General features: G+C 39.4%; 1 protein-coding gene across 1 annotated transcript; it reads left to right on the forward strand.

Annotated features, from left to right (window-relative positions):
* The first annotated feature begins 1,417 nt into the window (after positions 1 to 1,417).
* cyth2 (cytohesin 2) lies at positions 1,418 to 14,928 on the forward strand. The gene is made up of 12 exons (XM_026183560.2): positions 1,418 to 1,623; positions 5,699 to 5,849; positions 6,958 to 7,024; positions 7,110 to 7,228; positions 7,311 to 7,391; positions 7,619 to 7,731; positions 10,555 to 10,703; positions 10,791 to 10,902; positions 11,919 to 11,995; positions 14,145 to 14,216; positions 14,307 to 14,461; positions 14,615 to 14,928. The coding sequence occupies exons 1-12, from the start codon at positions 1,557 to 1,559 to the stop codon at positions 14,700 to 14,702; spliced, it is 1,251 nt and encodes a 416-aa protein (XP_026039345.1). The 5' UTR covers positions 1,418 to 1,556; the 3' UTR covers positions 14,703 to 14,928.
* Positions 14,929 to 16,660: the final 1,732 nt, after the last annotated feature.

A 16,660-nucleotide genomic window follows, 5' to 3' on the forward strand; every position in this document is an offset into this window, starting at 1 on the left:
TTGAGGATTTTTTTTATTTTTTATTCAAATCTGCTGATACTTGGACGAAGAATAAATCATTAGCATGTGCAGTTCAATAATCAGGAAGTTTGTGTGCCAACTGCTTGGTTCATCATCAACTTACTGTATGTCTCGGTCATACCTGGACAAATCAATGCCTTTGTATAATAAGCCTGTAAATTCTGGCTGTTGATCATGAACTGTTTAAACCTGACTGCAGAAAATGGAGTAAAACTCTTTTGCTTACCAGGATGTTATTTTTTTGCTTTTGTTTTTATTTTGTGTTCCTTTGAGCGCACAATGCAGCTATTCTACCACGGCTTCACTGTGCTTACACAGCTACAGAATGTGAGTACAACATTTTGGGTCTAGGCTTGTAATATTACCAAATAGATGAGTCTCTATACACTTTGAATGGAGTTTTTGCCAAAATGTTTACCCTTGATGTTTAAGAGACTAGTTATGACCATTTACCTTCCTAAACATTTTGTTGTCTATGGCCATAGCTGGGACCATGGTGTTAAAGACCAATTCCTATATGACCATGATGGGGTATTACCCTTCAGTTGCTAATGCCATAAAGATGTCTGTAGTGGGCTGCCTGTAATGAAATTGTAATTACTACTAAAACAATGAAAATATATACATTGTACAGTTAATAGTTATATATGGTTTTCAATAAATGTAACTTCATATGTTTGTTTGGAGCAAATTAATGCCTTATTTTGTCTTTAGTCACTAAAATGCCACCACATTTTTATAATAGAATTAAACCGTTTGATGTGGAAAACAGGAAGCTTTTTTCACGTATCTAAATGGCTTTTTTATCTTTTACCCTTCCAGCAACGCATCCATAATAAAATTGATCTGTAACTGTCGATCCTTTTTTCCCTCTTAAAAGTGTTATATATACACTCACCAGCCACTTATTAGGTATGCCATGCTTGTACTGAGTTGGACCCCCTTTTACTTTAGGATTGATTAAATTCTGCATGGCACAGATGCAGCAAGGTGCAGGGAACATTTCTGAACGATTTTGGTTCATATTGAGTTAGAGAAGCAAAGGTGAGATGGCTTGGATATTAGTAGAGGAGAGACAGTGGATATATTGGACAAAGGATTTTGAATTTGGAGCTGCCAGGCAGGAGGAAAAGAGGAAGACTAGAGAGATTCATTAATGTAGTGAAGAAGGATGCAGAGGGTTGGAGTTACAGAGGAGGATGCTAGAGGTAGGTGAAGAGAAAGAAAGCAGCTGAAAGAAGCAGAAGACTTATTCTAGAAATAAATCGGTGAAATTATTTGTAGGTCAGCTTCCAACCAGTAGGGTTTGTTGTGCTTTAATGCCAATTTAATCATTTAAAAATAGCTTTAAATGCGAGGCATCTTATTTTGAAAAACAGCTGACCGGAAGATTACCACTTTAAATGTCAGACACTACTTCCGGTGTCGCCACCTCCTTTGTCTCCGGCCCAAAATTTCGACACCAGTGGTTCTTTTTTTTCTCCCGTTTAGTTTTGAGGATATATTTATATATATCCCTATTTTTTTGACATTGAATGACATTCGATTCTGAACTATTTATGCCTAAAAGTAAAGCGCCAAAAATGGATGACCTGGACTACAGTAAGTAGCTATTCGCACAGGGTATCTATCGCTAGCCAACTGTGGCTAACAGTCTAGCTTTAGTTTATTAGCGCAGGTGAGAACTCAAGAACTCATATAGCATTTAAATGGAAATAAAATACCACGGAAAAAGGGTGAGAATATTTTGTAGAGGTATGGGTGTACATCTTTACAATATTACAGTTTAAACTAGCTTAGGAAATGTATTATCTTTGCATGTGGCCATTTAAATTGGTCGTTTCGGTTAGTGATAAAAGCTAACTTTTTAGCTAACCACGGTGGATTGATTTATAAAACCCTAACTAGCTTTTAGGCTACACAAAGGCTCTAAATAATGATGCACTTTGTTGAAAACACCAACTTCTTTAGGTAGTTAGTGTAGTGGATGCTGTTGTGTGGATCACGGCTTTGATCCAGGCTGTGGGCGTGGTGGTGGTGCACAGCAGCTGCTTGCTTTGCAGAGTAAACACTGCTGCTTTGACCTCTAGGTCAACGTTTTCTGCAGTAAACCCTGCTCAGATAAATGCTGTTTTCCTAATAATATTATTTTTAATGGAGTTTACAGAGGTATTGATTTAGTCCGAGGCTGTAGATTGTGGTACTGCGTTTATGTTTATGTCATATAGCAGGTGATTAAATTGATGTTTTCACTTTAATATAATGTCTAGCACAGTGATAAAATACAGTTAAGAAAACCTCAGACATTATCCCTCTAAAAGTCATACATTTAAGTGACTTCATCTCTAAAATATGCATATATGCAACATACATGTACGTATGTTTAATAGCACTATCTGTTTCATTAGCACTGACTTTAATTTGAATATCTACAGTGTTGTGAAAAAGTCACAAGAACCCCTTAATTTTTTTAAAGCCACTTAACCCTGATACATAAATCTTTCAAGCATAAAAGTCATCTAACATAAGGCATGAACTAGTGTTACCTACACATAACATAACAAATTACTCAGAAAATAGCCAATTTTAATTTAGCAAAAACACATTATTATTTAATTTCTTTAGTTCAATTAGTTGATCCATCTACTGTTCACTCAAGCCCGGTCTGAGTGGAAGGATGGCTGTCAAGAAGCCATTCATAAGCAAGGGAAATGGACAGAAAAGGCTGAGGCATAAGAATAGTTATTCTTCCAGTATAGGAAGAATAGTTATTCTTCCAGTATAGGAAGAATATTTATAGCATACATATATACAAGAACTGGACTAAAAATAAATGACAACATGTCTTATGGAGTAATGGATCCAAATTAGAAATTTTTGAATTAAATCATTAATATGTACAGAGGTAGTCAGGAGAAAGGCACAACAGTAAGTGTCTACAGCTGTACATCTGTAAAACCAGATGGAGGCTTTGTTATGGTTTGTCGCTGCATTTCAGCAGGTAGTGTTGGGGATCTTGTCAAAACTGATGAAATTGTGATTGTGGAAAAGTATCAGATTTTGATCCATCGTACAATAATATCTGGAAAATTACCAGTACCATCTGGCAACAGCTTGATTGTTCGACATTACAATGATCCCGAACACGCTGTCAGTGTAATAAGAGCATACCTGGATAGAAAACAAAACATAGCAGGACACTCAGTCATGGATTGGCCTCTCAAGAGTTCCAACCTCCTCATTAATGAAGCGGAGAATGTAACAAAAGGCGGCCAACATCCAAGAAGAGCTGTGAGTGTCCTTCAAGAAGGCTGGAGAATTACTCCCGAAGACCACTTAAAGAAATGAAAAGAAAGCTGCCTAACAGTTCAGGCTGGTTTGAAGAATAAAGGTGGTTGTAACAAATAACCACTTTCAAGCCCGTGAGAATTGTACAAACTCCCTTTGACGTGCATACTTTATTTCAATTTATGTTTTTACATGTTTCAGTAAATCTATTTCTCAATCTACTGACAAAATGAAGGGTGACTCAAGGCTTTTTACACAGTACTTTATGTCTGAACTGGGTGCAAAAAGACTGCTTATCGGAAGGTTATCATGTTCAGTTTTATGTGAAACTGTTTTATCACTATCATGTCTTAACTTTATTTTCATTTTGGTGCCTGTAATTTGTTGTGCTGTTAAGTTGTAATCATTTTATGGAGGTTTATAAAATATTTAACACTGCCTATGAAAACAGCTTCAGCAAACACTGAAGATTATTGGCTTCATAACATTTAAATTTATTGCAGGAATGTTGTTATTTAGTTGGCCCTTATTGAAATGAGTTAGTTGTATAAACAGACTTATAGTTTAACGTAACCGTGGCATTCGGAAACTAGACCTGCATTATTAGTAAGTCACTTTTTGTCCATGTTTTTGTCCAGCCATTGAAAGATTATGGTTTTGGCAAATGGTTTTAAACCTTGAAGACAACAACTGGGCACTCGTGCTCACTATTGAGGTTTTCGGCTGTCACCAGGATTGGAAATTTAATATTTATACAAATATCTATATATGATATTTTTTAAATGTCAGACATGCAGGACATCAAAATGCACAGACTTCGATTATGTCAAACAACACGGACTTATTGCCACGAGTATAAGCGAGCCAGTCATATTTCCTGGGAAGTTGTGCCTCAGTGGGAAATCTACACTGTAATCTATGGCGTAACCGTGAACCCCTCTGAACACTGCATTATAACCCAACTTGCACCTCCCTAGAAATGTATCTACATGTCGGGTCAGCGCAGCTTGGAGTGCTCGCTATTGGCCTGGTTTGCGCTGTGGATTTGTCATGTGCATTTCCACATACTTTTTTGCGGCAGTTATTGATTTAATCAGTGAGAGAATAACCATCATCGCCTCAATATATGAAGAGTAATAATGGCATCAATATAAGGACTCACAAATGTCAGCAAATTTCTTAATGGGCAAGAGAAGAGGTGAGTTAAAATAGAGGGGTAGATATGATTGCCTCTGGGGAAAAAAACTGACCACAACAATAAGCAGAGACCCAAAAAACTCCCAGCATTTTAATTGTTTCTATCGGCTTACGTTGCATGTAAAACACTGGAACATGATCACATGGTAATTAATGCATAGGTACCACAGACAAGGATGCTGGCAATAATATCAACCGCTTACATAGGTCACTTTGTCGGCTTTGCAAAGATTCCCCGCAGAAGTCTAAGTCAGGCCGTATGTGCTAATGTAGTTTAAGTCCGTATATTATCCAGGTGTTAATATTTAACACATTTTATATGCATTGGAAATATATTATACTTCTTCATAATGCAGAAGTCAAGTGTTGATTCCTGGTCTAGCTTTAGAGGTTTGATTCTGGCCACATCCTGAATTTTTAAAGTGAGTATTAAAGCGAGATGGTCATTCAGTGTGATGCTTACTTCTTGTGGATTTATACAGTTTTTATTTCACTCAAATAAAAAATGGCACTTCTCGCATAGGGTTTTGCTTTTTTTAAGTAGCCATTTTTAAAAACTGCAGAGAAACGTACTTCAGCTAAAAATAAATCTTTTTGTTTAAAAAATGGCCACAATAACAGGAAAATGCATGAACTTCTAAGTTTGTCTAAATTATAGGCAGTGCAGTGGTGCTTATGTTTGTAGTTGCCCCTAATGGAAAACCCTGTTTGTATATCACAGTGTATTGCTATGAACCGAGTATAGATAGGAGTACTACTGAAAATAATTTAAAGTGACCACACCAAATGTACAAAAGTACATTCACTTTTTAGTGGCAGCCAAAATCTCAGATGAGTCAGCTCATCACCCTGAAAATTGTGTAATTACATAGGTTGATGCTCCAATTAATATCCAAGACTATTTTTTTTTAAATTTTTCTCTTTAATTAACCAAGCTTTTAACTAATCAGTGCTTTACCAGGGACAGGCTTGGAGCAGTTTCTCTGTCATAGTTGTAAGAAGCATTTAGAGATTTAATTCTAATTTAATCTGCTTTATTTTAGGAGTCAGTCAACGGAGCAGTGTTAATGCTGTCGTACATCATATTTATGCCACTGTTGGAGACAGCGTTTGATTGGGATTGTTCGGGCACAGTTACCACCTTCTATATATGGAGCAGTAGCTGACTCATTCTTCTTCTTTTCCCTTACAGTCCCAGTAGACCTGAGCCCAGAGGAGCGTTCTGAGCTGGAGGACATCCGTAGGAGGAAGGGCGTCCTGCTGCAGGAGATCCAGAGGCTCAGAGAGGAGTTACGAGAGGCAATTTTAGAGGTAGAGGGACTGGAGACAAGCACAGAGGGCAGGTAATAAGAAAACCCACATCAGTTACTCTAAAAAACAAAACAAAGAGGAAGTGATATAAAATAATAATACAATAGAAAATGCTTTCGGAGTAACAAATCACTTCTGTTGTATATATGCTTAAATGAGAAATTTCATTTTCTGTGATTCATACTGTTAAAACCGTGGAAGCTTATATTAAACATGGCCTAAATTTCTGACTATGAACAAAGCAGTTCCACTCACCTGCTGTCAAACCAGATGGTGGAGGAGCTAAAAGGTTGCACCATGTCCCAGTTTAACTCCTAACTCCAACCTTAAACTGAATATGTGTCTTTTGTCCTGTCTCCCTCCTCTCACCCACAACTGGTTGTAGCTGATGGCTGCTCCTTTCTAGTCCTGGTTCTGCCAGAGGAGTTTTCCTGTTAAAAGGGAGTTTTCCTTCCCCCTGTTGACAAGTGCTTGCTCACAGGGGTTGTTGTGACTGATGAGGTTTTCTCATTATAGAGTTTTTACCTTACCTTAAGTTAGCCTTAAACAGCTTAAGGATAATGTTGTTTTGGTTTGGACTCTATAAATGAAAATGATTTTAGCTTATTTATGCTGTTGGGATATGTGATTATTGCCCTTTGAAAACGATTCTACCAATTCTTGGCAAATGAAGAACAAAAAAGGCATTTTTACTTACACATGAAGAAGATGTTAGTCTTTTTATAAAACAAAATATCTCAGATTCACGGGGTTAAGATAATTATGCATTGTTTTGAACTGTGACTCCTGCAAAGCTACTCGTGTAGAATCTAAGAATAAAAACAGGGAGCTGAAAATGTGTATGTGTCCACTCTGCCTGGGGTAATATTCTTTAATAGTAATTCTGTTTTAGTGAATAAATGGAGTAATTGTTTGCCTTTTAATTTTCTACACATAGCTTTTCTAGGTGAATGTCAAGATTTTGCATTGATGTAAACCTCATGTTCTTGGTGTATTGAAGAAGAATGTTGGTGTTTATAAGTTGACAGTCTTGGTACTTGGTGATAGCTTTCATGGAGGTTTGTCAGGATTCATTTTTATCAGAACCTTTGATTTGATCACAGAAGTTAATTATTGCCAACACGTTTATCTTCTCTGCAGTAAAACTCTACAGAAAAGTAGGCATGTGGCAATGGGAAGGAAGAAATTCAACATGGATCCTAAAAAGGTAATACCTCAAATATTCAAACGGGTGCTGAATGTGTCTCCTCTAGATTCCTTGGATTGTGACTGACTCGTTCTTCTCTCTGCAGGGCATTGCATTTCTGGTGGAGAATGAGCTGCTCAGACACACTCCAGAGGACATTGCTCAGTTCTTATACAAAGGAGAGGGCCTCAACAAGACGGCTATAGGAGATTACCTCGGAGAAAGGTGCATGGCGTTGACATTTCTTCTGTCCCTTATCTCTTGTTTTTTTAATCAGCCATGTATAACTGACCTCTATGATTTGCAGAGATGACTTCAACATCAAAGTCTTGCAGGCTTTCGTTGACCTCCATGAGTTTACTGATCTCAACCTCGTCCAGGCCCTCAGGTAATCTCTGTCTACTGTGGATTTTTTTGTGTGTTGTTGAAAAAATAGCTTCAATTGTATCAGGCATCCTCTGGTGAGCAGCCTAGTCAACAGTGGAAAATCCCACTCTCGCTCTTACCTGAGGATGCAGATGGAAAAAGGTTATGAAACAGAGCGGCAGCGACTATTTAGCACAGGGTTTTTTTTTTCCCTCTGATTTGACCTAAACCTTGACCTGTTTTCTGCAGACAGTTCCTGTGGAGTTTCCGTTTGCCTGGTGAAGCTCAGAAGATCGACAGAATGATGGAAGCCTTTGCTCAGAGATACTGCCACTGCAACCCCGGTGTCTTCCAGAGCACTGGTAAAATAAACACACAGTCGCACTGCAGTTCAAGTAGAATAGGTGATACTGAAAGCTTGTCTTAAATCAATTGTTCAGTTACGGTGTGAGTGAACAATTGTTGTTTTTGAGTTCTTTGAATTCCTGTCAGTGCAGTCGAAACGGAAAGTAGTGGCCTTCCAGAATATGTGCACTCATGCAAACAGTTTCTGTCTTACGAGAAATGACCTGATATGCCAGCCCACAGTCTTCACTGCTCATTCAGGCCACTTCACGCCTGACAGTAGCGCTGAAGAGTTAGCAAAACATTTAAACCCAAATTAGCTGACGAGTTCAAACCTAAATACGCTATATGTATTTTTTGCAGTTACAAAGTGCTTTACATAAAATAATATAAGACTAGGGATGGGTATCGTTTAGGTTTTATCCGATACCGGTGCCAAATCGGTACTTTTGAAACGGTGCCGGTGCTCAAACGGTGCTCAAACCGGTGCTTAAAGAATGGAGAACACAAAATTGGTCCGAAAACCTCTCATGTTCAACTGTTTGTTTTTTTTTTGTAAAAAGATATCAATGTTAGCCTTTTCTGCAGCTATGGGGCCTATATGGTATCACTCTTGGTTGGAAGCAGTGCTTAAACAATGGAAAAAACACAAACTTTGTCCAAAAACCTCACATGTTAAAACTGTTTTCCACTTTTTCTTTGGTTATTTTAGCCTTTTTGGCCAGGGTGAAGGGAGTATCTGCCATCAAACAAGAAGACAGCCGCATGTAGCTATGATGATGTTTGCTAGTTCACCTTACATGCATTAATGTAATAACGTGGTTAGCCTACTCAACGTAAATTACACACGAACAACATTAAGCTACTCAGGCAGAGAAGAACGGCTGCTGCTGCATCATCATCCGTCATCATTTCTGCTACACTGGCAGGGCTAGGGGCCAGGACTCTCCTCTTCGGGTTCTTGGGGGATGTTGCTAACTCCGGGTCCGATAACAGGCACCACACCCGCAGTAGATGTGCTCGGTGTGAGGTCTCGCAGCAAGCTATCAAATACGGCGCATTTTTCGGCTTTTAAAAAAACCGCTATGCGTCGCCAGGTGTTTCATCGATTTGAGGTGTTACTTCCTTTGACAGTATCACAGTATCAGCTTAAAGCACTTGTTGCTGCTGAGTTTGAATCTTTTGCTGTGAAGTACAGCCAGACTTTTAAACGCTTCGCCTTGGGCATTTTTAATCTGTAGCTCTGCTCTAAAAGAACGTACGTAGCTGGACCCGCCTACTATCCTCGGAAACGTAAAATGATTGGCGAGAATTCAAAGTGTATGACATCTCAGGAAAAAAAAGCACCGAAATGTGCGCTGCTTTTCGGTCTGGTTATTACCGTTTATCTCAGAACCGACACCGGTACCCATCCCTATATAAGACAATAAAAATACAGAAAAATGTAACTTATGAAAAACTGAATAATACGTAAAACATGCCAAACTATTTACTGATGGAAACCCTTGGAGCAACCCTTTATGCTTTTTCCTGAAATGAGTGCTTTCTGTCATATTTCTGCCCCGCTTAAAGAACAGTGACTCGGTTTGCATCAGAAGTAAATGAGGCTGGTCGCTAGGGCTGCCACAAACGATTATTTTGATAGTCGACTAGTCACCGATTATTTATGCGATTAGTCGACTAATCAGATCATCATCCACTGGACGTAAGACTACAGCTTATTGCACCAGCAGCATATGCTCTTATATAACTATCATTAGCTTACAGCTTTAAGCTTTTAAGGTGCTAACTAAAAATAAAGACAAGATGATAGTTTATTCAATTTTAATGAAATTTGCAGATTGTTTCGGTGAAGTTTAATAAACTCCTTGCTATCTAAAATATAACAGGACACCGGAGTATATTCTCCAGCATCTCACACTTCTGATAATCAGCTGTCTGCTTGACGTTTATTCAGCTGTGTAAAAACTATAACTTTAATCTCAGACAAACTGATTTACTCAGGAACAAATAAAATACTAAAAAAAAAAAAAAAAAAAAAAAGCCAAACAACAACATTTTTAATTTATCTAAGTGACTCATATATATTTAACCTGAGTAGCGAAAGACGGCGGTGGGTTTGAAAACAATTTGCCGGGAGTCCGGTGTTCTCACGGCGCTAGTGACCTAGCCCCCGGCTAGCTATCGAGCTAGTGGGTAACAGACGTCTCCGAAAACGTCGGAGCGCTTTTGAAAATATGTGGTGTCCTGATAAACTGAGCCGATATTTGAGGTTTACACAGTTACATTCTCGGCTGAAAATATGTTAAACGTTTATTTTGTGACCCAGAAAGAATAATAAGAGTAATATTAAAACTAACTAGCTGCCGCCATTGTTGGAAACTGAGCTGGGCCGCGCTATGAATTCTGGGACACAGCTGCTTCTTCTTCTTCTTCTTCGGGGTTTAACGGCAGCTGGCATCCTTGTACATGCAGTGCTGCCATCTTCTGTTTCAGTCCGTTATTACACTCTTAAATCCTACTACTGATTCCTGCGTCTTTTGGGATCTTACAAAGCTTCAAACGACGCGTCGACTATTAAATCAGTCGTCGACGATTTTGATAGTCGACGTAATCGTGACTAGTCGACAAATCGTGGCAGCCCTACTGGTCGCCACCTATGCAATCACCCTTGGAAAAACCCAGGAACTATTTAAAATGTTGTCAAACCTCATCTTTACTGATATACACCGAGGTGTCAAAACTTGGTATTAAGGGGCTAATAGTTAAGAGCAATGGAGTAAGAAAAAACCTACTCTGTAGATACCTTGAATGTAAACATATGTCTCTCCTGTTCACAGACACATGTTACGTGCTTTCTTTTGCCATAATTATGCTGAACACGAGCCTCCACAATCCTAACGTGAGAGACAAACCTGGAGTGGACCGCTTCATCTCGATGAACCGAGGGATCAATGAGGGGGGAGACCTACCAGAGGAGCTGCTCAGAGTACGATCAACCCAGCACTGCTTTTCTTTGTAGATGCAGACAGATGTTTATTCTCTGTTCTTATGTTTCTCTTATTTGTTTCTTCAGAATCTCTATGAAAGCATTAAGAACGAGCCCTTCAAGATCCCGGAAGATGACGGCAATGACCTGACACACACCTTCTTCAACCCTGACAGAGAGGGCTGGCTTCTTAAGCTCGGTACGGTGTTTATGCTGTGATGGGGAGCACTGCTCTTCATCACTGTCTCTGTGTGTGTGTGTGTGCTTTTAAAATGTCAGGAGAAGGGTCATTATAGTTAACCAAAAACTAAAACTAGATGTAAATAAAATAAAAAATAAAACTGAGAAGAAGAAAAATGAAAACTATTTTGTGAACTTGCAAAAAAGACTAAATTAAATGAAAATATAGAGGAAATATCCTGAGTTATAGTATTTGCTAATTTTCCTGATGAGACTTTGATGGGCATGTTTATTAGATGTCTACAAGACTGTAAGTTAACTGCTTTTAAAAAGTTCTATTTTATTGTAATACCTGTACTTATGTTCCTAAATCTTACCTCTGGCATACAATATCCATCCTATAATACTTAAAAAGACTAAAACTAACACTGAAACTAATAAAGACTAAACTGGAAACTCAACAGAATTAAAAACAAAAACTAAACAAAATAAAATGAAAACTAATTACAAAAGAATAAACTACAGTGACTCTGGTCAGGAGTGTTATTAATACTGTACGCTACTGTACTCTCTGCTAAGGCTTTGTGCTGTGATAAACTTTTCTCTTTGCCTCCAATAATCAGTTCAGTGTTGTGGCATAAAAAAAATTGCCATAGCATGATGGTGAAAAAGAAGACTCACTTTCTTGTGTTATGGCAGCCTTAAAATCTGATTGTTTTCTTTTGCATGGCCGGGCTTGTCATCTGTGTGTCACTAATATGATCTCCTTTTCTTCCTCCTCCTCTGTCTCTGTTTTGTCTTCTGTCTTCCTCCAAATCCTCCCTTTCCTTTTTTTCCCCTCTCCTTCTTCACTGCGATTTCCATCCTCTACTGCCGCTGCTTGTTTTCTCAGGAGGTATGTACTGACAGAGTTATTCAAAAAGTTGTAGACATCGATTAGCCACGTAGATTTCTGTAGATTGTAGAAGTAATACACACAGAGCTAGTTTTCCTCTCTTGCCATTCATCATCATCATCAATGTTTTTGTGTTTCAGGGGGAAGGGTGAAAACCTGGAAACGTCGATGGTTCATTCTCACAGATAACTGCCTTTATTACTTTGAATATACCACAGTAAGTCTGTCTTCATTCAGCGTCTCAGTGGAGGTAAACTCTGCAAACACGTCTGGGTTTCCGGTGTTTATTATAGTCTGGGTAGTATTGACCGGTCATGCTGGAACCATAGATAATATAAAAGATGGATCTATCCTCCATGACTTCACTCAGTGGTTTTTAAATTCTGATTCAGTCTCCAGCTGGACTTTTTTGACCTTACCATCTTGGTCTGTTTGGATATAACTGTTCAATGGCTAACGAGCGATTACCCAGCAATCCTCGGAAAAATCCTCCTGCCTTTGGGTGTTTTCACCTTTACTGTTTAGTCCATTAAAATTGTTCACTGCTTTACTGTGTCTGAACCAAAACAGCTGCACCCTTTAGAGGAGCTAATCTTTGTCCAGTTCTAAACAAGCTCATGATTTGTGCTCGATCTGATCCAACTGTGAGGTGTATGCAAGCTTGAGCTAAACATATTCCTCTAGCCAGGTATGCTTTGCATTCTGGGCATTACAGACGTGCAGAGTAAATGAAACTGTGACAACTAGAACTCAACACCTACTACTTATGTTTACTTTTGTTGCTCCTACTCCAGTTACATTTGGTTTGTAGTGACACGTTTTGATTTGTTTTCTGTTTGAGGCTACATCCACATCGTTTTCTCTCCATTTTGGCCTCCCGTCCACACTGAGACGGCGTTTTTGCTGATGGAAAACACAACATTTTGAAAACACTGTCGAAAACGCATACGTTTCAAAACGGTGCTTTCGCGTTGCAGTGTGGACAGCGAAAACGGAGACTTTCTAAAATGATGATACATGTTAGTCATATGATGCAGTCATGTGACCAATTAAACAGAGATAGCGGAGGGCATTCTCAATTTTGACAGCCCTATTAAAGATTAATATCAGTCTGTACATGCTCCAGATAGCTTTTCTTCAAATTCTTTAACTCTCACTCGCTTTTGCAACTTTGTACTTTTGTGTTACTCGCAGCAACAACTCCACCTCATTGTTAGTCCATTTAAAAAGCTCTGTGCTTTTCTTCGAATGTTTCAAAGAGCCGGAAGGTAAATAAGCGGCTGACAGAAATAAGGCAGGTCGAATCTTCTTGCGTTTCACGCATGCGCAGTACTGGAACATAAGCGTTTTCAGGCGTTTCAATGTGGATGCGCAACTCTGTGAAAACCACTGAAAACGCTAGCATGGACGCAGAGCGTTTTCAGACAAAAACACAGTTTTCAAATCTATCCGAGCTAGTGTGGACGTAGCCGGAGATGAAAGCAAACCCCTGGTAGATTAAAGTCAGAGGTTACAAATCAGCTGATCAGTTGAGAGTAAACAAACTAAAAGTGTGAAAACATCCTTAGAATGAACAAAATTTACAAAATGTACTTGAGGTTTTATTCATTATGACCCTAAATAAGTGACTAAGCCCATAAAGTCACTTGGAAGGTTTTTGGTGAAGTCACAGAGCAATGAAGTTCTTTCCTAAGGTTTCTCATCATATGTCATGCACACATTGCTCATGTGCTGTCTCTGATATTAGACATGACAGTGGCTGGCAGTGATTCCCGGAGGTTGCTGGGTTTCGCTGGGTGAAATCCGTTGCGTTACTTGAACTCTTGCAATCAATTTTCCAGTGACTGCAATCGACTTCCAACAACCGATCGGAAAACAGTCAATTTTTTTCCTCACGACCGGTGAGGGCCATGGATCCTTTTCTAGGCCTGTGTGATTGTTTAAAATAAAATGAGAGGTAGATGTAACCGGTTGTCTTGACTTGGATTTCCATTCGCTACCCCAGAAACTCAAATAATAATAATCACTGTGAGAAGCTAACTTCTCAGACTAATGGCTTCGAGATTGCAGTGAATGTGACACACTTGTTTTAGTGAGGCAAAAAGGATTTTGTGATCAGTTGATTTTTGAAAACTGCAAAACTTAAAATGTATTTGTGAGTGAAGGAAGAGCGTGTTGCTTTGCTTGAAGCTTGCTGAGCCACAAAGTTAAAAAGTAGTACAGAAATAAAGATGTACGAAGGCTACTCTAAGAAAAAAAAGACACGAGTCATTTTAAAGGTTTTTTTTGTCATATTGATTCAAATCATCATAAAACACAAAATAATACCCACAAATATTTATTAACTCATGTTTTTTTATTTACAGGATAAAGAGCCACGAGGTATCATTCCCTTGGAAAACCTTAGCATTCGAGAAGTAGAAGACCCAAGGAAACCTGTAAGTGGTTGTTTTTGCTAAACAGTGTGATGAGCAGTATTTTGCTTGAAACTTTCAAAACATTTTTATCTCCTTTTTTTTTTCTAACAGAACTGCTTTGAGCTGTACATCCCCAACAACCGTGGTCAGCTGATTAAGGCGTGTAAGACGGAGGCTGATGGGCGAGTAGTGGAAGGAAACCACATGGTGTACCGCATCTCTGCTCCCACACCTGAGGAGAAGGACGAGTGGATCCACAGCATCAAGTATGTAAATGAAAAATGTCAAAGAAAACACGGTTAGTGATGGAACAGCAGGAAATTCTGACCAAAAACTTCATATTCTCCTGTTTGGGAGAATTTATTTCCTTTTTAGTACTTTCTGTTGGGTAAAAGTTAAAGTATTTTTCATCTCCTCAGATCTGCCGTTAGTGTGGATCCCTTCTACGAGATGCTTGCTGCCAGGAAGAAACGTATATCACTTAAGAAGAAAGAGGAGCAGCCATAGATCACGCCCTTCGCTCTCTCCCTGTCTTCCTCAGCTCCTTCATCCCTGCTCCTTACAACTCGTTCATAAGTTTTGATAACCCCTCCTTCCTTATCCCTAATAGCCGTCTCTTCCTTTTCTGAGGACTCTTCCTTGCTGCCCTATCTGCCAGACTTTTGAAAAGCCACATTCAGAGTGAGAAACTCACCCTGTGTGGCTGCCTCTTATCTTGGTTCTTACACTACTGCTGTTACACACTACAGGCGTGTGTTAGACCATATTCACACCAGTGCTGATCATCTCTAAAACAACTTTTTTGGCCTTTAAGCCACACTCATTATACTTGGTAATGAGGGACCTGGAAAAGCTAAGATTAGCTAAGTCTGCACCTCACAGGAACTAAAAGGTTCCTTTATGCTGCTGGTTGTCTGCGTTACTAAACATCTGCGAACATTTGGGACGTTTGATGTTTTCAGTGGAACTACTCACACAAAGTCTTGGAATCCGGCACTTTTCTCGTGTGAATTTGAGCTTTAGGGTTTAAATTCAGTAAGTAACAAATAATGACTCACTGCTTTGTGACTGGCTTGAACTTTCAGACAGTAAGGCCGAATTTAGACTTCTGCAGGGAATCTAGGTAGAGCCTACGGCATAACCCACGTAAGCAGCTGACATTGTTAGCGGCATTTACGCTTCCGTAACATGTGGCTGTGTCCCAGTGTTTTATATGCTGCTGGGTCCCCACTCTTTGCTGCCATCAGTCTTTTTGTTTTTATTAGGGGTAAACATATTTGTCCTTGTAGCTTTTCCACTTCAATGTACATTCCCTCATGCCCATGTCGATAGTTTCAGTAATTTCTTATTACTGCATCGACCCAATGTGTAGTTACATTTGTAGGGAGGTCCACGTCAGGTTACGCTGTAGGGTTACACATGGGTTTGCAGTAAGGGCGTAGCTACAGCGCAGATTTCCCACTGAAGCATAAGTCCCCAGTATCACCACCAGTATCATTAAGCAAAGATCTTTTTGGGGGAGGGGGGTATAATAATGCACGCGCGACTTGATTTAGGCCTTCTCTCTCTGCTGATCTTGTCCATTTTTGTGAGTCTTGCAGTTGCATTTCATCACATAGACCCCCTACAAATAGCAGCGAGTTGTTCAGCATAAACACTCTAGGCTGACTTGAGCCCCTGCCTATGCCTGTTGGAAATTTTTCTTTTTTGGCACATGTAGTGGATTTTTGGGAGGTGATATGAAGACGCAGGTGTGGATCCAAAACCAATGAAACAAACATCTGTCAGAGATTCGTCTGCATTAGTGTGAATGTGGTCTTTTTCAGGTTAGAAGTCCTCTGAACCTAAACGAGACATTGCCTTTCTTGATTGTGCATACCCTACACCAGGTGTGGGCAACGTCAGGCCGCGAGGGCCGGTGTCCCTGCAGGTTTTAGATGTGTCCTTGAACCAACACAGCTGATTTAAATGGCTAAATTAGCTCCTCAACATGTCCTGAAGTTCTCCAGAGGCCTGGTAACGAACTAATCATGTGATTCAGGTGTGTTGACCCATAGTGAGATCTAAAACCTGCAGGACACCGGCCCTCAAGGCCTGGAATTGCCCACCCCTGCCCTAGACAAAATGTGAATTCATGACACAAACACTAATACGTCTAACGTTGAGTTAGTGGAGTGAGGATGGAAACGAGTGATTTCAGATGACTAACTTGTTCTCATTGCTTCCTGTAGTACTTGTAACAGTTTTACATTACTACTCGACCACATTTGGGTACTGTAGACACGTCATTACTGTACATTAGCACAATATTTATATTTCCAGGTTACTGTTGATCATGAAGTACGGTCGAGTTGAGACGAACATAAGCAGACAGCTGCGCGGTTAAGCTCACTTAGACAATATATAAATGTTCTTTAGCATGTTTCTCTAACATGTTTGAGCAATAGCAGAGTAGAAAATCATAG

Source organism: Astatotilapia calliptera, chromosome 11, assembly GCF_964374335.1.
Source record: "Astatotilapia calliptera chromosome 11, fAstCal68.1, whole genome shotgun sequence".
NCBI lineage: Eukaryota > Metazoa > Chordata > Actinopteri > Cichliformes > Cichlidae > Astatotilapia > Astatotilapia calliptera.